This window comes from Myotis lucifugus, unplaced genomic scaffold (genome assembly GCF_000147115.1).
Source record: "Myotis lucifugus unplaced genomic scaffold, Myoluc2.0 scaffold_513, whole genome shotgun sequence".
Taxonomy (NCBI): domain Eukaryota; kingdom Metazoa; phylum Chordata; class Mammalia; order Chiroptera; family Vespertilionidae; genus Myotis; species Myotis lucifugus.
This window is the reverse complement of record NW_005871561.1, coordinates 616,271-639,288: the sequence shown is the minus strand read 5'-3', so window position 1 is coordinate 639,288 and position 23,018 is coordinate 616,271. Positions and strand designations below refer to the sequence as shown.

At 53.2% G+C, this 23,018-nt stretch overlaps 1 protein-coding gene across 4 annotated transcripts; it reads left to right on the top strand.

Moving 5' to 3' along the window:
- The first annotated feature begins 276 nt into the window (after positions 1-276).
- On the top strand, positions 277-22,601 carry SHMT1 (serine hydroxymethyltransferase 1). 4 transcript variants are annotated; one of them, XM_023745083.1, is made up of 12 exons: positions 277-288; positions 1,424-1,538; positions 2,558-2,703; positions 9,352-9,467; positions 10,059-10,219; positions 14,756-14,837; positions 15,465-15,677; positions 16,857-16,973; positions 18,195-18,317; positions 20,358-20,474; positions 20,998-21,108; positions 21,933-22,601. In XM_023745083.1, exons 2-12 carry the CDS (start codon positions 1,443-1,445, stop codon positions 22,268-22,270), a joined length of 1,620 nt encoding a protein of 539 aa, XP_023600851.1. In that variant the 5' UTR covers positions 277-288; positions 1,424-1,442; the 3' UTR covers positions 22,271-22,601. The 4 variants fall into 4 exon arrangements, with proteins under 4 accessions (XP_023600851.1, XP_023600849.1, XP_023600848.1 ...); XM_023745081.1 differs by lacking the exon at positions 277-288 and adding an exon at positions 642-660; XM_023745080.1 differs by lacking the exon at positions 277-288 and having other exon boundaries at positions 1,388-1,538.
- Positions 22,602-23,018: the final 417 nt, after the last annotated feature.

Below are 23,018 nucleotides of genomic sequence, written 5' to 3'. Positions count from 1 at the left end.
GGATGGGCTCTCTCCTCATGATTGGATCTTTCTTAATCTAGACGCCCTCTCCTAGGGTAGGCCCCTGCCTCAGCTCCAGCGTGAGCCCTGCTCGCCCCAGCACCCAGCTCCCGTCCTTCCTGGCTCTCCTCATTTTATCCGTCTGCGTTTAGTACACTTGTTCAGTTTGCTACTCACCTTCCGCACCAGGGAAGGCCCTGACGGCAGGACCCAGTCTGCTGTGTTCACAACTGTGTTCCCAACAGCAATGCCATGGCAGCACAGAGAGGCCTGAATAAATAGTTGTCGGTGAATCATTTTATTTTATTTTTATTTTATTATTATTGTTGTTGTTGTTGTTGTTAATCCTTGCCCAAGGATATTTTTTTCATTGATTTTTAAAGAGGGTGGAAGGGAGGGAGGGAGAGAGAGAGAGAAACATCGGATGTGAGAAAGACACATCGATTGGTTGCCTCCCAAAAGCACCCGACTGGGCCTGGGGTCGGCCTGCAATCCAGGTATGTGCCCTTGATGGAGAATCGTACCCGAGACTTCAGTGCATGGGCTGACGTGCTACCACTGAGCCACACCGGCCAGGCTCCATGAATCCTTTTAGATGAAAGCTTACCAAATTACTGGAACGCTGCTGAAAAGCTGACGACTGTTTGTTGATTAGGGGAGGTTGGTTCCTGTAAATATTTAAACTTTCACACCAGGGGAGATGCCACAGATCACAAATTCTTGTTCTTTGTAGAAACATACATTTTCCAGCGTTTTGATGGGATGCAGTTTTCTGTTGAAAAATATTGATCTATAATTCTTTTTTTTTCTATCTATAATTCTTGCAGGGCAGTCTGTATTTAAGCCAGTGCGTGCTTTAACATGCAGTTTCCCCAGGAACCCTGTGGGTAAAAAGAGCACATGACTTGGGGTTCCGAGTCTGACCTTCATGGCCTGTTTGCTGTGCGGCCACGGGCTAAGAGGCTTTGCTTCTCTGAGCCTCGTTTTCATTACTTGAAAAATGGAAAAAATGACACTTAAGTAATTCATTGTTCAGGCAAATATTACTTCATGTGTGTCCGCACCGAATTCTGTGGGAGATTTTAAAAAATGAAAGTAGCACACAGCCCTTGCCTTCCAGGAAGTTAGTTTAGTTGGAGAGAGAAGCCATAGCAGGAAAGGTTAGTTGCGTTAAGGCAGCAGGGCTTTGTCCGCAGGGTCAGGCCTCCTAGGGAGTGGGGGTGGCTCTCATCGCTAACTGGATAACAAGCTGACACCCACAGTTCCGAGCGGAACCAGAAGTCCCACGTGGTGGTTTTGTAATAGACTATTTTCATGTTTACCAAGCAGTTGAGGGAGGGGCTAATAGTGTCGATACTCAGAGAACTAACAGGTTGCGTTGAGCTTTGACTAAAATTAATGTTGGAAGTTCTTCCATTTTGAGGCAACTTTGAACCAGTGCAATGGCGACTGCGGTGAGCAGGGCTCCCAAGGATGCTGACCTGTGGGCCTCGCATGACAAAATGCTGGCGCAGCCCCTGAAAGACAGCGACATCGAGGTGAGGCTGTGGGGTCTTCGTGGGTGTCCTTAGATCCCAGTGCCTTGTGTACGTTCTCGTTCTAATCCCAAGTGCCCTTCCTTCAGAACAGCCTTGCAGTTAGTATGAGTGCCAGACTTAGAGGCAGCGGTTGGCAAGTGCTAAGAGCCCTTCCGGGATAAGGATAAGGATGTCTGTGTTTCTGCAAAGTGCAGAGCTCTGTGCTGGATGCTCTGGAGGGACGGGGAAGGTCACTGAGATTTGACCCTTTCTTACAGTTCAGAGGAGTACATTTAGACACCAAGAAGCATCTTTTATTAATGTACTTTTAAAAATATATTTTTATTGATTTCAGGGAGGAAGGAAGAGGGAGATAGAAACATCAATGATGAGAGAGAATCATTGATTGGCTGCCTCCTGCACACTCCCTACTGGGATGGAGCCCACAACCCAGGCAGGTGTCCTGACCAGGAATTAAACTGTGAACTCCTGGGTTCATAGGTCAGTGTTCAACCACTGAGCCACACCAGCCTGGCCTAACCATCTTTTAAGGAAGCTTATTTTATTTTATTTTTTAAATATATTTTATTGATTTTTTAGAGAGGAAGGGAGAGAGATAGTTAGAAACATGGATCAGCTGCCTCCTGCACGCCCCCTACTGGGGATATGCCCGCAACCAAGGTACATGCCCTTGTCCGGAATCGAACCTGGGACCTTTCAGTCCACAGGCCGACGCTCTATCCACTGAGCCAAACCGGTTTCAGCAAGGAAGCTTATTTTAAAGAAGAGAAGCAAGGAATCAGGGAAGGGAAAACTTGGTGAAATGTAAAACTAAAGATAAGATGGTATAGAATTAAAAATTAGGTGAGATACTTATTTTAAGTATATTCTGAGTTTGGTTTTTTGGGTTATGGTCAACCTCTGAGGGCAAAATATGGCGCTTTAACAGTGGCTCTTCTCTTTCCTCAGTCATTGCTGTGATCAGAGTAGAATGTTGAGCTTAGAGGTCCAAATGTTTACGTCTGTTTTCTTCTCTCCAGGTTTACAACATCATTAAGAAGGAGAGTAACCGGCAGAGGGTTGGACTAGAGCTGATCGCCTCAGAGAATTTCGCCAGCCGAGCAGTTTTGGAGGCCCTGGGCTCTTGCTTAAATAACAAGTACTCTGAGGGGTACCCTGGCCAGAGGTATGTGAATGCTCTCTGAGCGCTGCTTCCGGCGGGTGGGCGAGGCACCGAGTCTGCAGCGTGCAGGCCCCGCAGGCTCCTGTCCACGCCTGCGTCCGACACACCTTGTGTGCGGGCCCTGTGACAGCGCCGTGTTCCAGAGCAGCGACGCTCAGGGTCACTAACAGCCCCTGCGCGGCTTTCCTGACGAGCAGGCCAGACCCTATAGAGGAGTGCGGAGCTGCTGAACTGTGGGTGAGCCTCTAGAACAAGGTCAGCAAGTACTCTGAGTGATGCTAGGGGAGGGGGCTGTTGCGTGTGAGTAATCAACGCGGCTTCAGAAGTGGACACTGAACCTGCCGCCGGAAGCGTTTCTGCGTATAAGTGTTGGATTGACACGGGCAGTGATTTGGGTCAACTCCTTCACCTGGAGAACCCAGAGAAGTTACCTCTCTTACAGTCATCACCAGACAAAGTGATGGTTACAGCATCTGACATGTGGTTTTGCAAATTTGTATTTTTGTGTCCCAAAGGACACAGAAAAAGAAGGGTCGCCCTGGGGTTGAACGCATTCTACCCTGGGGTACTTACTCTGCAGCTCTCTGTAGAATGGCCAGACACCGGAGTAGGTGTGCCGAGCCACCTCAGCCAAGGGTTCACAAGCCTGAGGGGGGGCGGCAAAGGATGAAGAAGAGAGAGAATAAACTGGGTCTAGGTAGATCTTCCTGTGCCTGGCTGAGGCCACAGAGAGAGATCCCGACAGCAAGCTGAGCCTTTATTTTATAGCCAGAGGTAAACAAGGTAGTGGTCACCATAGTTACAGCGTTCTTGTGAGTTTCACTTGTTTTGGCAGCACTTGCTGCATCTCCCTCAGCCCATTAGCTACCCAGATAAGATCTAGGGAGCGTCATAAGGTCAAGCCTAATTATGCTAAGAGAACTGTGCCCTCTAAGCTGGGACTTGTTTGTGGCTTTGCCCACAGGTCAGTCTGAGGCTTAACCCTATAGCCGCACCCTACAGTAAGGGCTTGTGTTTCTTCTGCTGTGAATGACTAGCTTTTGCATTGTACCTTGAGGAGGTCAGAGGTCACTGGCTGTTTTCACAACTAATATCTCATTCGATCCTCATGGCCGCCCTGTAGGGAGAGGGGGGCTGTGCTCCATGCTGTAAGGATGGGAGAGCGAAGACTCGCTAAGATTCGGTGACTTTTCAAGTTTGCACACAGGTAGTGGGGCAGGGCCTGGATCCAGATGCTTTCCAGTTGTGGTTTGATAAGAAACATCTGCTCTGTGTCCCTGGTTTCTGGCGCTTGAGCTCCTAAAACTCTTGGAATCTGGTGATAGGATGTCTTATTCATAATGAACACACCTGAGTTTATGTTAAGAGGTGACCCTTGGTGGGCCTCTAGACGGCTTCAGGGTGGGGCTGGTGCCAGAAAGACCAAGGCATGCTGAGAGGGCTGAAGCCGAGTCACCACCACTGGCCAGTGGTTTGGTCAGTCACCTCATAAGGAAGCCTATGGAACCCCGTGCGGTGAGGTTTGCAGAGCTTCCCAGGCGGTGCACGGTTGAGGTGCTGGGAGGGGCCGGCCTGGAGGGCCCGGGAGCGCCAACCCCTTCCCCGCACCGTGCCCCATGCATCTGGCCAGTGATAGTAAGTGAAGTGCTGTCCTGAGTTCCATGGGTCACTTTGGTGAGTTATTGAACGTGAGAGGGTTGTAGGAATCCCATAGTTTGTCAGACAGAAGTGAGCAACCTGGGGACCAGCCATGTGACAGCCTCTGAAGTGGGACGGCCTGGGGGGCTGAGCCCTTGGCCTCAGGGGCTGGGCTGCCCCAGCTGGTCAGTCAAAGCTGAATTGAATTGTAGGATGGTTGGTTGGTGTCAGAACTGGATGGTGTGAGGAAAAACCCCCTCACATTTGACATCAGAAGTGTTGTTACCGGAAAGGGGGCTGAGCCTAGGGCCGGCCGGAGTGTGTGGTTCTTGACCTGGTGCAGGAAAGACGTCACACCATGAGTCCAGGTGACTTTGAGAGGATGTTTATTAAAGCTGGGGCAGTGCAACAAGGAGGGGGCTGGGGTAGAAGCAGCAGGAGAGCCAGGGTGGGGTGCTCTGGTTCACTAAGAAGTCAGAGAAAGGGGGCCCTGGAGACAGGATCAGATCGGAGGGTGAGCCTGGCACGAGCTGCGGCTGCCCATTGCTCCCCTGGTGGGGACCCCATGGAGTGTAGGAGGTGCCCGCCTGCGGCGGGTAGAGGGGAAGGGAAAGGCATGGGCGCGCTCCTGGGAGGGAGAGTGCAGGCTGGGTCCCTCCTGGAGGGTTTAAAGGCTGGGCTTTTAGGGGAGGAATTAAACCCTTTCAGGGTCGTGGCTCCACTAATTGGTCAGCCCCAGGGCAAGGGGTTTAAACTGCATGACCAGCAATATGCCAGGGGAGGAAAGGCCACCCTGGGGCAAGGTCCGCACCAGTTTTGCCCATTGCTAGTCACCCAGGGCTCTGCCCTGCCGACCGTCTGTATCTGCTGGGAATTGCTGGCCAGTTTGTTCAGCTCTCTGCCTCAGTTTCCCCAGCCCACTTGCCAAGGAACTTTCCTAGTTTCCTACTAATCTGCCTTATTGTGAGTAAAACCCCTCATTCATCTTTTTCCTTATTGTGGTAAAATATACATAATAGAAAATTTTCCTTTTTAAGTGTGCAGTTCAGTGGCATTAAGCACATTCACAATATGGTGCAACCATCACCACCATCATCTCCAGAACTTTTTCATTTTGCATAAACAAAACTCTGTACCCATTAAACTGTAACTCCTGCCAGCAAGCACATGAACCAGGTGCTCAACATCACTGAACATCAGGGACGTGCGGATCAAAACCCCAGTGAGCTATTCCCTCACACCCATTAGAACGGCTACTATAGAAACACACACACACACACACACACACACACACACAAGTGTTGGTGAGAATATAGAGGAGTAGCCCTTGTGCGCTGTTGGTAGGGATGTAAAATGTGCAGTCACTGTGGAAAACAGTATGCAGGTTCCTCAAAAAATGAAAAATATATGATCCAGCAATTCCACTTCTGGGTATATATTCCAATAGAATTGAAATCAGGGAATCAAACAGATATTTGTACACCATGTTCATAACAGCATTAGTCACAGTAATCAACATATGGGAGAGACTGAACCAAGATGGCGGCATAGGTAAACACCGGAGATTGCTGCCGCAAACAACCACTTCAAAAATACAACTAAAAGCGGAACGGACATCACCCAGAACCACAGGAAAGCTGGCTGAGGAGAGACTCTTCAACTAGAAGGAAAGACAACAGCATTCCGAGGCTCAGAGGAGGCGCAGTGTGGAAAATACAAAGGTGTGGAGGTGCGTGCGCAGAGCGGGCTGGTGGCTGAGGGCGCAGTTGTCGTTTTCAATCAGGAGGGAGTCTCAGACTCAAATGGGAGAAGCGGGATTGTCTGGCATCAGTTGGAACGTGAGGGCAGCTTTCTCTCCGAGGTTTGTAGCGGTTGCTGGGGTTCTGAGAAGCAGAGCCTCTGGGAACGAGACTGAGAGCAGCCATAACTGCTCCCTCCACCCGCCCTGTTGATCCCCTGCGACCCGCCCCGCCCAAGCCCTGCGCAGAGCCATTTGCCGGATAGCCTCAGGCAAAGGCTAGATTAGCACCTCTCCAGAGGACAGAAGTTTTCCCACGGCAGACACAGCTGATTCTCACAGCCAGTCGGCCTGGTGGTCAAATCCCTCTAGTATTAACTACAACAATCAAGGCTTAACTAGAACAAGACTGCGCACAAAGACCACTAGGGGGTGCACCAAGAAAGCATAAAAAATGCGGAGACAAAAAAACATGACAGGAATGGAGGATACAGAGCTAAAAAACGCAATTTTGAGGGCTTTCAATAATGTGCTAGAAGCTGCCGATAAACTTGATGAGAGCCTCAAGAAAACTAATGAGACCCTCGATGTTGTGATAAAGAACCAACTAGAAATTAAGCATACACTGACTGAAATAAAGAATATTATACAGACTCCCAACAGCAGACCAGAGGAGCGCAAGAATCAAGTCAAAGATTTGAAATGCGAAGAAGCAAAAAACACCCAACCGGAAAAGCAAAATGAAAAAAGAATCCGAAAATACGAAGATAGTGTAAGGAGCCTCTGGGACAGCTTCAAGCGCACTAATATCAGAATTATAGGGGTGCCAGAAGATGAGAGACAGCAAGATATTGAAAACCTATTTGAAGAAATAATGACAGAAAACTTCCCCCACCTGGTGAAAGAAATGGACTTAGAGGTCCAAGAAGCACAGAGAACCCCAAACAAAAGGAATCCAAAGAGGACCACACCAAGATACATCATAATTAAAATGCCAAGAGCAAAAGACAAAGAGAGAATCCTAAAAGCAGCAAGAGAAAGACAGTCAGTTACCTACAAGGGAGTACCCATACGACTGTCAGCTGATTTCTCAACAGAAACTTTGCAGGCCAGAAGGGAATGGCAAGAAATATTCAAAGTGATGAATGCCAAGAACCTACAACCAAGATTACTTTATCCAGCAAAGCTATCATTCAGAATTGAAGGTCAGATAAAGAGCTTCACAGATAAGGAAAAGCTAAAGTTGTTCATCACCACTAAACCAGTATTATACGAAATACTGAAAGGTATCCTTTAAGAAGAGGAAGAAGAAGAAAAAGGTAAAGATACAAATTATGAACAACAAACATGCATCTATCAACAAGTGAATCTAAGAATCAAGTGAATAAATAATCTGATGTACAGAATGAACTGGTGATTATAATGAATCAGGGACATAGAAAGGGAAGGGACTGACTATTCTTGGGGGGGAAAGGGGAGTGGGAGATGCGGGAAGAGACTGGACAAAAATCGTGCACCTATGGATGAGGACAGTGGGTGGGGAGTGAGGGCAGAGGGTGGGGCGGGAACTGGGAGGAGGGGAGTTATGGGGGGGGAAAAAAAGAGGAACAAATGTAATCTGAACAATAAAGATTTAATTAAAAATTAAAAAAAAAACATATGGGAGCAACCCAAGTGTCCATTGATGGACAGGTAGATAAGCAAAGGTGGTCTATCTATAATATAAAAGCGTAATATGCTAGTTAGACCGGACAGCCGAACGATCTTCCGGACGTCCTTCTGGACTAAGCCTCGGCGGCAGGGGCCAAGGCAGAGGCAATTAGGGGCAATCAGGCAGGCAGGCAAGTGGTTAGAGGAGATCAGGCAGACAGGTGAGTAGTTAGGGGCATAAGGCAGGCAGGCAGAGTGGTTAGGGGCGATCAGGCAGGCAAAGGGGTTAGGGGTGATCAGGCAGGCAGGCAGGCAAGCAGTTAGGAGCCAGCGGTCCCAGATTGCGAGAGGGATGTCCAACTGCCAGTTTAGGCCCAATCCCACAGGCCTAAGCCAGCGGTCCCGGATTGCAAGAGGGATGTCCCGGATTGAGAGAGGGTGCAGCTGGGCTGAGGGGTCCCCCACCCCCCCACACGAATTTCGTGCACCGGGCCTCTAGTACATACAATAAAAAAAGAAGAAAATCCTACCACATGATGCAAGGATGAGCCTTGAGGACATTATGCTAAGTGAAATAAACTGGTCACAAGAAGTCAGATACTTTATGATTCCATCTCTGTGAGGTCCCTAGAGTAGTCAAACCATAGAAATGGAACTAGATGGTTGGTTCCTAGGGGCTGGGGGAGGGAGAAATGGGGAGTTGTTCAGCGGGTGTAGTTTCAGTTTTGCAAGATGAAAAAGTTCTAGAACATAAAAAAAAAAAATCACACACAAAAAAAGTTCTAGAGATCTGCTGTGTAACAATGTGAGTACTTATCAACATGAGGCACTTAACACTACTGAACTGTGTGCTTAAAAATGGTCACGATGGTGTGGCCCAGTTGGTTGAGCATCGTCCCATGCACCAAAGGGTGCTGGTTTGATTCCCGGTGGAGGCACATGCCCATGTTGCTGGCTCAGTTCCCGTGGGGGAGCATGCAGGAGCATCGATGTTTCTCTCTCACTCCCTCTCCCTTCTTCTTTCTCTAAAAATCAGTAAAAACATTTTTTTAAAAATGATTAAGATGGTAAATTTTATGTGACTTTTATTATAATTTAAAAATGTAAACACATTTAATTCAAAAAATTTAATTTAAAAAATTTCAAAGCTTTTTGTGACCACAAGGCCTAAGTGTTAAAAATTTCTTCTGGATTGAGTTATTATGATTATTAGTATGTATACCAATAAAAAACATAAATATATGAGAAATTTTGATATGTTATTATTCAGTGAGAAGTAAAATTTTATTAGAAATGCAAAAACCCTCTACCTCTCCCTCCACCCAGCCCCTGGCCAACCACCATTGCACATTCTGTCTCTGATGTGACTGCTCTTGGCACCTTATGTAAGGGGGGCAGTCAGTGCTGAAACGGCTCGTTTCACTTAGCACAATGCTCATGCGAGGTTGGCCCTGCAGCTGACATCAGTTTCCTCGTCGATGAGGAGACACTAACTCAGTGTTGGAGCAGGCACTGAGAAGGCGAGTCCTGTGGCTTCACACCAGGGCTGCACTCCTGTTCCGTCCTGCGCGAGGTTCTTTGGCCTCTGCCAGAGCCGGCCTAAGTCTCCTGCTCTTCTCACGCAGGTATTACGGCGGGACTGAGTTTGTTGATGAGCTGGAGATCCTCTGTCAGAAGCGAGCGCTGCAGGTCTACGGTCTGGACCCCCAGTGCTGGGGGGTCAACGTCCAGCCCTACTCGGGTAACTAACTACCAGGTCCAGGGAGGCCTGGCCAGTGTTCGTGGGGCGGAGCCTACGAAGGGCTGCCCGTACACAAAAGCTAGGAAAAGCCCCTCCTGGCGCGGTTGTCTTTCTCCATGTCCTTGGCTCCCGCTCTTCTCGCCCCTCGAGGATAGTGCCCTGTCTGACCCGCCCCTTCCCTCACTCTCAAAGGGGTTGGTGTGGGGGGACCTCTGGGGGCTCGAGGAATGCAGCATTGTTTCCAGTCCAAAGTCGCGTGCCCCACACTTTGAAAGGCCAAAACTCGGAGTTTGGAGTAAGGAAAGATTTGTCGATCGAGAAGATGGGGCCCTAACCCTCAAACCCATGTTAAGAAAGCAGAGTTGAGGCCCCGCAGACGTCCTCTAGTGATCGGCATGTCCGGAGCAGGCTGGTAGCCTGAAGGCCATGGGAGCCACACAGATTTGAACCTGATGGAGTCGGAGACGGAGCATCTCACTCTGTTCCATATGGTGGCCACTTCTGGTGGATGGCCTAGTGGCCGAGCTTGGGGTCCTGCCAGGTGCCGCACGGGCAGAAGCAATTGTACGCCCTCTGGTCTGCCCGGTCCAGGCTCCCCTGCCAACTTCGCAGTGTACACCGCCCTGGTGGAACCCCACGGGCGCATCATGGGCCTGGACCTGCCCGACGGAGGCCACCTGACCCACGGGTTCATGACGGACAAGAAGAAAATCTCTGCTACATCCATCTTTTTTGAATCTATGCCCTATAAGGTAAGAGTGCCCCTCTCTCCACAGCCCCACCGTCTGTCTCCTCAGGAAGCCGCCAGTGTGTGGCTGCACCAGTAGGAATGAGTTGTTCACCTGGCACCAGGGGAAGTCCCCACTCTCACCATCTGTCATTTCCCTGCGCTGGGGACTCCTCGGGCATACAGGGCAGGCTGGGGGCGGTTGGGGAGGCAACTGCGTAGGGGGTTCCAGCCACAGCAAGGCTGCCAGCTGCTCCAGAACGAGGGGCAGTGACAGCTCCCAACAACCAGGTGCCCCAGCTGGACCCCTAGTGACAGCAGGTGCAGTGGAGCTCCCGCCGCCGCCAGCAGCCCCCACCAGCACCTCGTCAGCCTCCTGAGCCAGGCCTGATGCCCATCGCGGGACCAGCACATGTTTATGTGGGGCTCTTGTCATTACAAACAGTTTCGTGTAAAAAAAAAAAAAAAACACATGTCAGGCCCTGGCCGGGTAGTTCAGTTGGTTAGAGCATCATCCTGATATGCCAGGGGTGAGGGTCCCATCCCCAATCAGGGCACATACAGGAGCAACCAATAGTGCGTGAATGGGTGGACAACAATCAGTGTCTCTCCCCCTCCCTCTCTAAATTAAATAAAGAAAAGTGTAGCTGCATGTGAGATCCGTGGGCTCCTGAGGGGGCGCAGGGAGTTCGCCGTGGAGATGCGTAGAGAGATGGTACAAAGAGGTGACTTGCCCATGTGCTCATGGTACACCCTGTGCACCTGATTCTCCTCGTGCCCGGGACTCTCTCCTCGCGGCGCGTATTCAGTGGGCCGTCCCTGGTTCCTTTCATACGTCCCATCAGAGCAAAGGCAGCCATGCACTATTCCGCGTGGTTGAATATCAGACACACAATGTTATCCTTTTAAGAAAATCAAGCTGCCCGGACCGTGTGGTTCAGTGAAGTGTCCTCTGTACACTGAGAGGTGATCCCGGTCAGGGCACATATGCAGGTTTTGGGTTCAATCCCTGGTGGCAGTATGAGGAGGAAACCAGTTGATGTTTCTCTCTCCCCCTCTCCCTTCCCCTCTCTTTCTAAAAACAAACAAAAAACACAAAAGACAATAAAAACATATTTAGCCCTGGCTGGAGCTACGTGGTTAGAGTGTTGGCCTGTGCTCACAGTTCGATTCCTGGTCAAGGGCATGTACCTGGGTTTTGGGTTCAGTCCCCACCCCGTTGGGACACGTGCAGGAGGCAACCAGTCGGTGTGTCTCTCTCACATCGCTGTAATGTTTCTCCCTTCCTCCCTCCCTTCCACTCTCTCTGAAAAATAATGGGAAAAATATCCTCTGGTGAGGACTAACAACAACAAAAACATATTTAAGAAAGAAAGAAAGCCGTGGCCGGTGTGGCTCAGTTGAGTGTTGACCTACGAACTGGTCAGGGCACATGCCCGGTTGGGGCTGGATCCCCAGTCGGCGGTTCCGGAGGCAAAAACAAGCCATCGATCTCTCTCTCGGCGTTTTCAGCGTTGTTGCATATCCTTGATTGTTTGCTGTTTTGTTTTGTTGTGTGTTTTATCTAAGGATATTTTTCCATTGATTTTTAGAGAGTGGAAGAGAGAGAAAAAGACAGAAATATCAATGTGAGAGAGACACATCGATTGGTTGCCTGCTGTACATGCCCTGACCAGGGCCCGGGTCAGGAAAGAGCCTGCAACCAAGGTACATGCCCTTGACCAGAATTGAAGCTGGGAACCTTGGTCCGCAGGCCAACGCTCTATCCACAGAGCCAAACTGGCTAGGGCTGTTTGCTGTTTTATTAGCCTTTGTCTCAGTTCTAGCAATTGCACATATGCTTTTTTTTTTTTTCATTGATTTTGAGGGGAGAGAGGAAGAGGAGGGGGCATCGATTTGTTGTTTCACTTACGTGTGACTCACTGGTTGCTTCTTGTTTGTGCCCTGACCAGAGATCAAACCCGCAGCCTTGGCGTATCAGGACTATGCTCTGACCTACTGAGCTACCGGCCAGGGCATATGCTCTTTGAGTGCACGTGCTGGCTCGTTGCTTTCCATGGAAAGCCTTGGTGTTTCCAGTGACGATGTCTGCACTGGCAGTGCTGACCTTGAACGTGGAAACAGGACATTAGTAATACAATGCTCTGTCTTTGCACTGAGCACAAAAGCCGGTTCCTGGTTTCTTTCACCAGGGAAAGCATGGTGGCAGAGGAGCCACGGGCTTGTTCTTCAACCTTCAGGGGGGCCTTTGGGGAGCCTCCTGCTCTTTAGCCCAATGTCTGCTGTTATTGAAGTCTTCCTGGCATTAGCAAGCCTGGGGCTGCACCCCAGTTACCCCCACAGCCACCCTCTTTGATACGCACTGTGCAGGCTGCAGTCCCATGGACACACGAGAGGCCAGCCCAGTGGTGGGCCTGTGGGGTGTGGAGTGGCTGGGACCGGGACCCTGGCCAGCTTGGCCGGCTCACCTGCTGGAGGGCGGCTGTGGGCACCGGCCTTGGTGGTCAGGCAGGAGGACACAAACCTGATGGGCCTTCAGCAGCAACTGTTACCCATCAGGCTGCTTTCTCGCCCAGCCATTCAGCCCTTCAGCCCTGCCCCCTGGGACTTTCACACCAGGCTCCGCCCACCCCTGGGCCAGGCCGTCCATCTCTATGGAGAAACAGCTGGCTCGTGCACCTGCTGTCGCTCTCCCCCGACTAGAACCTCCTCCCGCTGGGCCTGTGCCTGGAGGGGCTCCTTCCCTCCATCCGAGGCCTCCACTCTGCTCTGGCCACAGGGCAGTTGGTTACATGCCTGTGAATTCTTCCAGGAGCTGTTTTATTGCCGAATTTTTGAAATTTAAACAAACAAACAAACAAAAACACTTAAAAAATATCCCACAAGTTTCAAAAGCAAAATGTGCAGGGAGAGAGTAGCAGCTGATTCTTTTGGGTAATTATGTCCTCTAAAATTTTATAGAATGTCCATTTTTTTTAATGTGGATCAGCCATTGATTTTTCAGTTAATAGTGTCTTTGCTGAGTTTAGGTGACTAAGAAAGAATCAGCTGCATCCTTAAAACAAAACATACAACAAAACCACAAATCGTCTTTCAGCCTGCTTTCCAGATGACTCCTTGGTTCCCAGAACCTTGCACACACACATCTGTGATTGTGTTGAACTGAAAGCATTTTTTTTATTTGGAAAGGGTGACCACCTAACCCCAAATCCTTCCCTCCATGGGGTGGGGCTTCCACAGGAGAAGTTTCTCACCACCTCCTCCCCGAGGGCTCCCATGCCCCCCACACCCCTAAGTCTTTCCTACAGTAACCCCCTGAGATTTTTTTTTCAAATATGTTTTTATTGATTTCAGAGAGAGATAGAAACATCCAAGAGAAAGAAACACGGATCGGCTGCTTCCTGCACGCCCCACACTGGGGATCGAGCCCACAACCTGGGCATGTGCCCTGACTGGGAATCAAACCCTGACCTCCTGGTGCCTGGGATGACCCTCAACCCCTGAGCCACACCGGCCCCCTGTGACTATTTTTACTTCCTGTTAGCATAAATGCTTTAACATAACTTTAATAAGTTGAACTTACTAAGAAATGTGCTGCCAAAAAAGAGAAAAGTTGTCTTACCATCTGCACTCCATCTGGAATTGAATTGGTTTCTGGAGGCCAGCGGTGGCTGCGGTAGGCATCCAGCTGACCTCGTGCCATGCGTTGGCAGGCCTAGCTGCCCTGCAGCCCCGCACCGCCTGGGCGGCAGCCTGTCCAGCCGGCTCTCCCCGCCCGCCCGCCCTGCTGCCACACTGCCCTCCCCACGCACAGCCTTCATTCTGTCACTTTGAGTGCTTTCACATTTCTCTCAATAATGCTCCGGGTAGCGGTCTTGCACATCTTTTGTTAGATATTTTATGGCTTTTGAAACTAATGAATGATATAAGTGATTTATTTCATTTTCTGTTTTTCGCTGCTCATAGATACGAATATAATTGACTTTTTAATTGGCTTTTGATCCTACATCCAGTGCCTCACTAAATGCAGTTCCTAGTTCTGGTAGCTGCATCTAGAGTCTTGGATGTCCTAGGTTTACAAGCAGTGAGTGAGGTCAGCTCTGGGGCTTTCTAATCCCACGACTTTCTCTCTGGGGCCTCCCTGGGCTGCGACTGAGGAGCCGTTGGTGGGCCCTCTGGCTCCTTCCTGAAGGCGCTCCCTCGGCACCTGCATGTGGGGTGCTCGCTCGCCTCGCTCCTGTTGCTCCGCAGTGGCTTCCTAGTTCCTTCTCATCCCAGGAGACCCCTGGGGGCGGGGCTCACTTTCCCGGAATCCCTCGGGGCTTGGTGGGTCTGTGAGTGAGACTTGGTTGTCGGCACCACAGGGGCATGCCACATGAGGGTACCCCACCTCACCCTCAAGCCTGGCCTGGGCACCTTCCTGTCTTCATGGCGGAGAGGAGCAGGCAGCTTTGGGCAGGTGGAAGGAGTCGCCTGATCCTTGACGGCCAGTGCCAGTCCCGGGGGAGGCCTGTGGGGAGGGTGCAGGCGCCTGAGCCTGCGTGTCCATGGCTTCCCACAGGTGAACCCCGACACTGGCTACATCAACTACGACCAGCTGGAGGAAAACGCCCGCCTCTTCCACCCGAGGCTCATTATCGCAGGTGAAGAACCTCATTACCGCAGGGGATGGGCCTCATTACCGCAGGGGATGGGCCTCATGACCGCAGGGGATGGCCCTCATTACCGCAGGGGCTGGGCCTCATGACCGCAGGGGATGGGCCTCATGACCGCAGGGGATGGACCTCATGACCGCAGGGGATGGGCCTCATGCCCGCAGGGGATGGGCCTCATGCCCGCAGGGGATGAACGGCGGGAAGCAGCGGTGGGAGCTCCCAGTCCTCGCCCCGTCCTGCTCACTGCTGGTTTCTGCCTGGATGGCTGAGCTTCTTGGGTCTAAGTGTACCCTTCTCTCAGAACAGATGTCCGTTTTGCCACAATAAGCCGCTGGTGGAATAGGTCCGAGGCTGTTCCCGGAGAAGCATCTAGAAATGTTAATCCCTGACTGACTGGGGGTGGGGGGCCGTCCCCACCACCAGGGCATGGAAGAGACAGAGATCAGAGTGGCTGCCTTGACACCAGATGTTTTTCGAGAACATCCTTCATTTCTGTCCTCAGATTGTGGAGGGAGAAGTCTCCAGGCTTTCAGATGTGCAGATCGGCGGCCACCGTGCCGCGGCCGCAGTTGGCTGTGGGTATCTCTGACTACAGGGTCACTTTTGCCATCTTAGGAACCAGCTGCTACTCCCGAAACCTGGACTACGCTCGATTGCGGAAGATTGCCGATGACAACGGGGCGTATCTCATGGCCGACATGGCGCACATCAGCGGGCTGGTGGCGGCTGGCGTGGTGCCCTCCCCCTTCGAACACTGCCACGTGGTGTCCACCACCACCCACAAGACCCTTCGAGGCTGCCGCGCGGGCATGATCTTCTACAGGCGAGGTGTGCTCCTCCGTGTGGCGGCCGTGCGGGAGGGGCCGGTTCCTCCCCTCGGTGTTCACATCCGCTTACGGGGCTGGGGAAACTATGGCCTGGGGTGCCTTGAAGACATGAGGGGTAATGACAGCTGTTCAGGGGACCTGGAGAGCCGCCCGGAGCGCAGCTGTCGGACCTGGGGGAGGAGCAGGGCATCGTGCCAGGCGGCCTCCTGGTGCGGCAGGTGCCGGAAGGGAAGGAAGACGTGCACGGCTGGCCAAGGCAGCCAGGGGCGCCGGCACAGAATTACTTTGGTGAACTTGCCATGTTCCTTCTAGAGAAAGACTCCCAGTAGTCAAGCTGTAAGGCCTCGTACAAGTCATAGCGCGTTTATCACTGCAGTAAGGAGTTTCCCTCTCCAGTAATGGGATGCTTCCAGCCCACATGTATGTGGGAGCCCCCATATTTTGGGATTCCCACATGTGAGAGCCGTGTGGGCCTGTGCAGGGGCCTGGCGTCCGCAGAGAAGCCACCCTCGGGAGACGGGGTCTCTCGAACCCCGTCAGCAGCTCCTCCCCGGCCCTGCCCGGCCACCCGTGTACAGTGGCGCCTCTGCACCCTGCGGTCCTTTCCGTGCGCTGAGGTGTCTGGGGCAGGTCGCCCTCCTCCCGCCTGGGCGATGGTTGCCGACTCAGCCAGCTGGACTCGCGGGGCTGGGGCCAGCGGTGAGCCTCTGCCCCTCCCTCAGCTCCGGGCAGGACCAGCAGCAGCGCCTGCCTTGGCCGGCTGCGGTGAGGATGTAACGGTTAACGCAGGCAGAGTGCTGAGAGCCGCTCTGCACACATCAGTGCTCCTAGTGCTGGTTAGTAACCTCCTCCCCAGGGAGCGTAGTCCGTCTCCAGCCACATGAGCCTTGTCTCCTCAGAGTGGTCATCCTGCAGAGCGCCCTCTGGCTTCTCTGAGGAGATGTGCCCAGGGCGTGTTCTTTGTGAGGGTCTCTCTCTCTTGGAGGGAAATGTTCGTCATTTCATTCCATCTGTGAAAGGGCAGGCTGCCCACCTGGCAGCCAGCGCCCTCTCTGCCCACAGCATGTCATGCAGGTCTCCCCTCCAGGAGGAGCGCCCACAGCTCCGCAGTCCGGGTTTGAGTCCAGGCAGAGAAAACAGCCCATCGGTGGTTCCCGTTCTGATCTTTTTCTTCATCCAGGAGTGCGCAGCACGGACCCCAAAACCGGCAAAGAGATCCTGTACAACCTGGAGTCGCTCATCAACTCTGCTGTGTTCCCAGGGCTGCAGGGAGGGCCCCACAACCACGCCATTGCTGGTAGGACCTCCAGAAACCCACCCCGAGCCTCGGAGGCTGTCCCTTCACCCACAGCAGCCCCCGTGCCGCCAGCCCCCCTTCTGTTCGCTGTGGCCCCGACTCCCCCCCACCTACCCACCAGAGTCGTGCCAGGACTTCCACGCTGGGGAGAAACGAGAGGAATGCCCCCGTCTAGGAGATGCTAACAAGGAAGCCCAGGGAAACGGGACTGTCACAAGGCAGGGACACGTGTGGCCGCCCTCGGGGAAGCCGAGCCCGGCCGGTCTGTGTGGAGCTCTCTTTAAGAACAGGGGAGGATTTGACAGCTGGAAGAGACATGGCAAAGGGAGGGGGCTAGCAAGGACAAAAAGCCTCTCCCCTGACCTGTGGGGGAGGGGCACCTGTGTCGGGTCCTAGGACCGCTGGCCTTGGGCCCGCACCTGTGGCTCCTGGGCCCGATTCCAGGACCCCAGCACGCAGTCCTGACTCATTCCCTCTCAGTACAAGCGGCTCAGAAAACCTGTGACGACCTCAGTTACTCCACTCTCTTCTTTGGAACAAAGCAGTTGCTAGGAGAGCCCAGGACAAAGGTCTAACCTGTATCATGAGAAGCACTAGTGTTCCCCAGAGGGAGGGGGGCAGAGCGGGGAGGTCAGGCACCAGGCAGTGGGCGGCCCGGCACCTCCCGGGGGTTTCCTGTCCCATTTTGTACCCACAAGCTCAGCATCTGCAGTTTCTTCCGCCCTCAGAGGATGGCATCGCCCAGCCTCCAGCCACACTGACTGGAGCCTCTGGCGGGACGCAGCACGTGCATTTTGCATTCTCCTCCATTTCTGTGCCCCGTAAGCAGCCGCAGGATTGAACACAGGCCTGCACCCTCACCTAGAATCTGATCTGAAAGGGCTGCGTAATTTGGCACCAACGCCCAGCTTTAAGCAGCGTTTTCATCCATGGAGCGTAGAGGACCGCCTGCAAGCTCTGCCTCACTTAGAACAGCTCTCCTGTGAAAGCTTACCAGCACCAAACTCCCACGCCTGGGAGAAAGGCTGCCTCAAAAGCACATCCTCAAACAGATGTCTGGCAGCGTGGCCGGGTCATTGTAGGGTCAGAAATATGTGTCATTTGGGGGATGTCATCCACCCCTTTCCGTGACAGCGGAAAACAAGCCCGAGCAGAGCCAGGTCTCTGAGTCTCAGCCTGTGTTTTGCCCCGTCCCGTCTCCTGACCACTGTCTCCCTGCAGGGGTGGCCGTGGCTCTGAAGCAGGCCATGACTCCAGAGTTCCGGGTGTACCAGCAGCAGGTGGTGGCCAACTGCAGGGCGCTGGCTGAGGCCCTGACGGAGCTGGGCTACAAAATAGTAACAGGTACAACAGAAACTTGGGTGGCACCCACTCACCTCGGCCGTGACCCTGCTGCTTCTGATTCATCCAGGCAGGTGTGGCTGTAGCAGGGCCCTGGGCTGCGGCTGCAGGGTATGAGTCAGGCACCTCCAGAGGCGTTGCTGTGCCCTGCGGCCTTCCCCTCCTCACACGGGGACAGCTGCCTCCCCTGCTGGGCCAGTGAGGCCTAAGGAGTCCCTGAGCTCACCGAGAGGCTGGGAACTGCGCTCACATGCGGTGGGTGGCAGCGCCAGGGCCTTCCCCACAGCGGTGCCTGGCATGGTCTGCAGGACTGACCCCACTCACCCCAAGGGCCACGGTGCAGTGGACCAGCTGCCGGGAGGCCAGGGAGTTCAGACCCCGCTATGCTCGCCTTTGCCTTAACTCAGAGATGGCGGCCCTGAGTGAGCCGTGCCCAGTCCCTGCCCAGTCCCTGCGGGCTGAGTCAGCATGGCCCGGGTGCTGGCAGGCAGCATGGCCCGGGTGCTGGCAGGCAGTGAGCGTACTTAGCTACTGAGAGGAAGGGCAGCTTTCTTGGGCTCGCCGGCTGCCATCTGTGCCAGCAGAGGTGGCCCAGGAAGGTGGGTCCTGGTCCCCTGTGGATGCAGGTGCCTGCCCCTGCCTGCTGCCTTTACAGGCCCTTGTCTGAGGAGCGGGCTCCCAACTAGGCCGGTGAGCAGCTGAGCTGGGCAAATGCCATGTTCTCAGCCATGTTCTCTGAGAAGCATCTCTTTCCTTCACTTCCTTTCTTTGCGTTCTCCTCCCTCCTCCACATCTTGCGGGAAGAAAGCCCCAGGGTTCTGTCTGGCCTGTGACCTTCCAGGTTCTCTAAGTCACTGTTTCTCAAACGTGGATGTGCATATTAATGCAGGCCTGGGCGGGCTCTGCCTCCAGCCAGCTCCCAGGTGATGCTGGTCGGGAGCCAGGCTTGGTTGGCATTACCAGGATTTAGGCCAAACTCCATCTGATACAGGCACCCCCCACAGCCCTGCTGCTCAGAGCCTCTTGTGAGTCCCCCACTTCCTGAGCTCCTGGCCTGTCCTCACCCCTCATTCACTCTGCTCTGAAGACTGAAGCAGGTCATGGTCACTGTGATGGCAGCCAGCATATCTGGGTACCAACCTGCCTGGCGCTAGCCAAGCACGATTCACAGGCCTTTATTTAAACCTCACGACAGCCTTGCATATTGTTGGTCTTAGGTTACAGATGGGCATCTGAGGTTCCACAATGCTGAGCTGCCTGCCTAAAGCCATGGCCAGAAAGTGGGAGGCTGTGGGGACTGTGCCTTAAGCTTTGGGCTGTGAGGTCCAGAGCTAAGCACTGACTTGGTTTGTGGCATCTTTGAAGTCACAGCTGTTGCCCAAGTCAGTGACTTGGTATTAATGAGAGTTCAAAGTGGAAAGATCCGGGTACTGTAGTTGGAAGATTTCTGGGCGCTTGGGCCAGTTGCAGAATGTTCTTGTCGCCTCGCCATCTTCACCTGCACCACTCTGCTACGATCCCCTTCGCAGGAGTAGAGATCAGATATGACAGCTAGTAGTGCTGGCGCCCAACACGTGCTTAGCAGCGGGAGCGGGTACCCGCTGTCTCATAAACGGGACCACCCCTGCTGCCTCGGAGGGAGCTTGAAGATTGGCTTCAGAGACGGGTGGGGACTGCCCAGGTGATGTGTCAGAGAAGGCGGAATCCTGAGCGGCACTGAGTGAGCCGCCCTCCCAGGCAGCGGAGGCCCTTGCCGGGCAGCCGGTGGCTGGGTCTTTGCAGTGGGCAGGCTGGTCATTCTCCCCTCAGCCTCAGCCTCAGCATCGCCGAGCACCCTACACCACTCGGCCCTTTCTGTTCAGCTCTCGGGTCCTGAGCGTCTTTCCTTGAGGCAAGTGAAGCCTTCCAGGACACATGGTGGGGCTCACTGTCTGCCCCATCTGCTTCAGCCCCCGTCCTCCCAGCCCATTCCTAGGACAGAGAAATTCCCCCGCTCGCGTGGAGTCACCATCTGCATCCTTACATGTCCAACTTGGCTTCCAGGTGGTTCTGACAACCATTTGATCCTCGTGGATCTCCGTTCCAAAGGCACAGATGGTGGCCGGGCTGAGAAGGTGCTAGAAGCCTGTTCTATTGCTTGCAACAAGAACACCTGCCCAGGTGCGAATCCTCCTCGCTCTTCTCTTCCACACTTGTCTGCACTTCCGGGCTGTTACAGCTGTGATACCTGGCTCAGATGCTCGGGGAATGCCTGTGCCGTGGCGGGTGGGAGCTCAGCGGGGGTTCTCCTGGGCTGCCTCGCCCGGCTCCAGCCAGGACCGGGCGAGGGGGTGCTGAGAAGTGAGAAGGCTTTTCAGGGAGGGAGGCCGGGTCGCTGGAAAGCAGGCTGGCTCTCGGTAGGTTGTTAACGAGGATGGTGATGCAATCCAAACCCAGAGGCTGGCCTCGTTTTTAGGAGCAAAGGCCACGTCACAGAAGGTGACTTTCTTACTGTTAAAGCAGAGCCCTCAGTGTGCCGCTGCCTGCGCCTTGCTCCTGCCTGTCCCGTGGGAGTCGGTGCCCGTCTCACCAGACACACTGGCATCTGCAGGCCTGTTCTTTTGCCCAAGGGTCCCTTTTCAACGCACAGTGGTCAGAGGTGAGTTTGAGTGCGGCCCAGGTTCAGAGCCTGTTTCTGTTGAAGGTGACAGAAGCGCCCTGCGGCCCAGTGGGCTGCGACTGGGGACCCCAGCACTGACATCCCGAGGACTTCTGGAAACAGAGTTCCGGAAAGTAGCCCACTTTATTCACAAAGGTAAGGATATCGATTTGGAAGTTTGACACCTCATACTGTGTGTATGGAGTCTCTGAACAGTGGCGACCCAGCCACTGAGGGACGCTTCTGTGTCAAGGCTGAGTGTTGGGGACAGGCAACAGCAGAAATCACTTAGCAAACCATTGATCTGAAACCTTTGTAAACTTGTCCTGCTCACGGAGGGTGCATACAAGAATCATTTCTGGGGTGAACATGAACCCCTCCGGCTGTCACCCCCAGCTGGGCTATCTGGGTCTTGGGTGTGTCTCCTGGTCCCAGAGGACTCATTTATGTGCCACACAGGGATAGAACTGACTCTGCAGATCCAGAAGGACGCTGGGGACAAGGCCAGCCTGAAGGAGTTCAAGGAGAAGCTAGCAGGGGATGAGCGGCACCGTGGGGCCGCCCGAGCCCTCCGGGAGGAGGTGGAGAGCTTCGCGTCTCTCTTCCCTCTGCCCGGCCTGCCGGGCTTTTAGAGGAGCCACCGGCCGCACCTGCCCCACCGCGGGAGCGTCAGGACCAAGGACACAGGGCCCTTGAGGAGAAGCACCACCCCACACAGGACCTGGTCAGCTTCTGGGTGCTCTCCGCAGAGGTTTCTTTGGGACTTTTCTCATGTTATCTTCACAAATCAAAATCTGCTTAAGCCCCACCGTTAGTAATTCTGGGACCAATTATTAAGGAGTATAAATCTAAACCTCACTTTCTCACAGCTGTTATAGTTATTCTGTAAAAATGAATCCTACTTAGCCTTCATTCATTGGGACAGTGGGTAGGGCAGAGCTAATGGAATGATTCCAGGACCTTTACTTCCCTTCTCGTAGTTACTGGGCTTCCTGACTCACTGCAGCAGCTAAGAAACACCCAAGCTTGTCGCGTGTTCCCCGGTGGGACAGCAAAGGAAACTGAACCACGACCTTACAACTGCAGAGGGAAACCTGACCCTCTGCTCTGTGCTTTGGCTCAGAATTCTCAGTCAGACGTGCCCGTAGAGGTGCCCCAGGCCGCAGTGGTCCTCGCCCTTCAGCTGGGCAGGTGGGAGAGCCTAGGGTCCGCAGCCTCCTGGGGAGCCTCAGCCAGGGACCTTCGTCCTGCGAGAGAACTCCCTCCTGTGATCAAGAAGCCAAATGTCACCTTCCCAGAGAAACTTTATTTTTCATAAAGCTGAAGTGCAAAACATAAATGACCATTTTTAATAAGCACAAATTTTTAACCACAGAATGTCTACAAGAATTACAGCTTTAAAAAATACAACCAATTTTTATATTTCAAAAATAACTCAAATAAATTAATTTCTTAAAAAGTACACTTCTCGTACTGTTTGTTTGGCATTTGCTCTGGTTGAACTCCGGTGCAACCGTACCTGGGAGCCGCTGTCACCGGGTCTCTGTCATACTCTTGCCACTGTGACGACTGCAGCTCACGTGCTGGTCAGACTCCCATTCACAGACGTGGACAGAAACATGCAGTAATAAAATACTTTCCAAAAATAACAAAGGAGATTTCCTCACAGACGATGCTTGTCACTGCAGCCTTACAGGCGGCATCTCTCAGCCCGACTGTGCAGCCACCAGCAGCGCCGGGCAGTCGGTGGCCGAGGCTCCCTGTGGTCCCGCCTGGAAGGCACCTGTGGCCTAGTGTCCAGTGTGTTGGCGATTGCTCCAGCGCAGTCTCTGGGTGAGTGCACGCGGGTACCCACATCTATGCCTCAATCTGGGAGCTGTTACATTGCTCAAAGGCTTACCTTTAGGGGCTTGTTTCTTCCCCAGCTGAAGACGAAGGGACATATCCAAGACCCCTTGTGTAGCCCCAGAAGCCAGGGCTCCCCACCAGCAGCAAAGTGCCCATTCCCTCTCTCCTGCGTCCTCCTCCCGTGTGTAACAGCCTTACTAGGTGAGGCCATGTTAGGT

Coding starts and splice junctions, on each gene's coding strand:
- SHMT1 (XM_023745083.1), top strand. CDS start 1,443: ATGGCGACTGCGGTGAGCAGGGCTCCCAAGGATGCTGACCTGTGGGCC. Junction 2,704..9,351: donor GAGGGGTACCCTGGCCAGAG/GTATGTGAATGC, acceptor CTTCTCACGCAG/GTATTACGGCGGGACTGAGT. Junction 16,974..18,194: donor CCACAACCACGCCATTGCTG/GTAGGACCTCCA, acceptor GTCTCCCTGCAG/GGGTGGCCGTGGCTCTGAAG.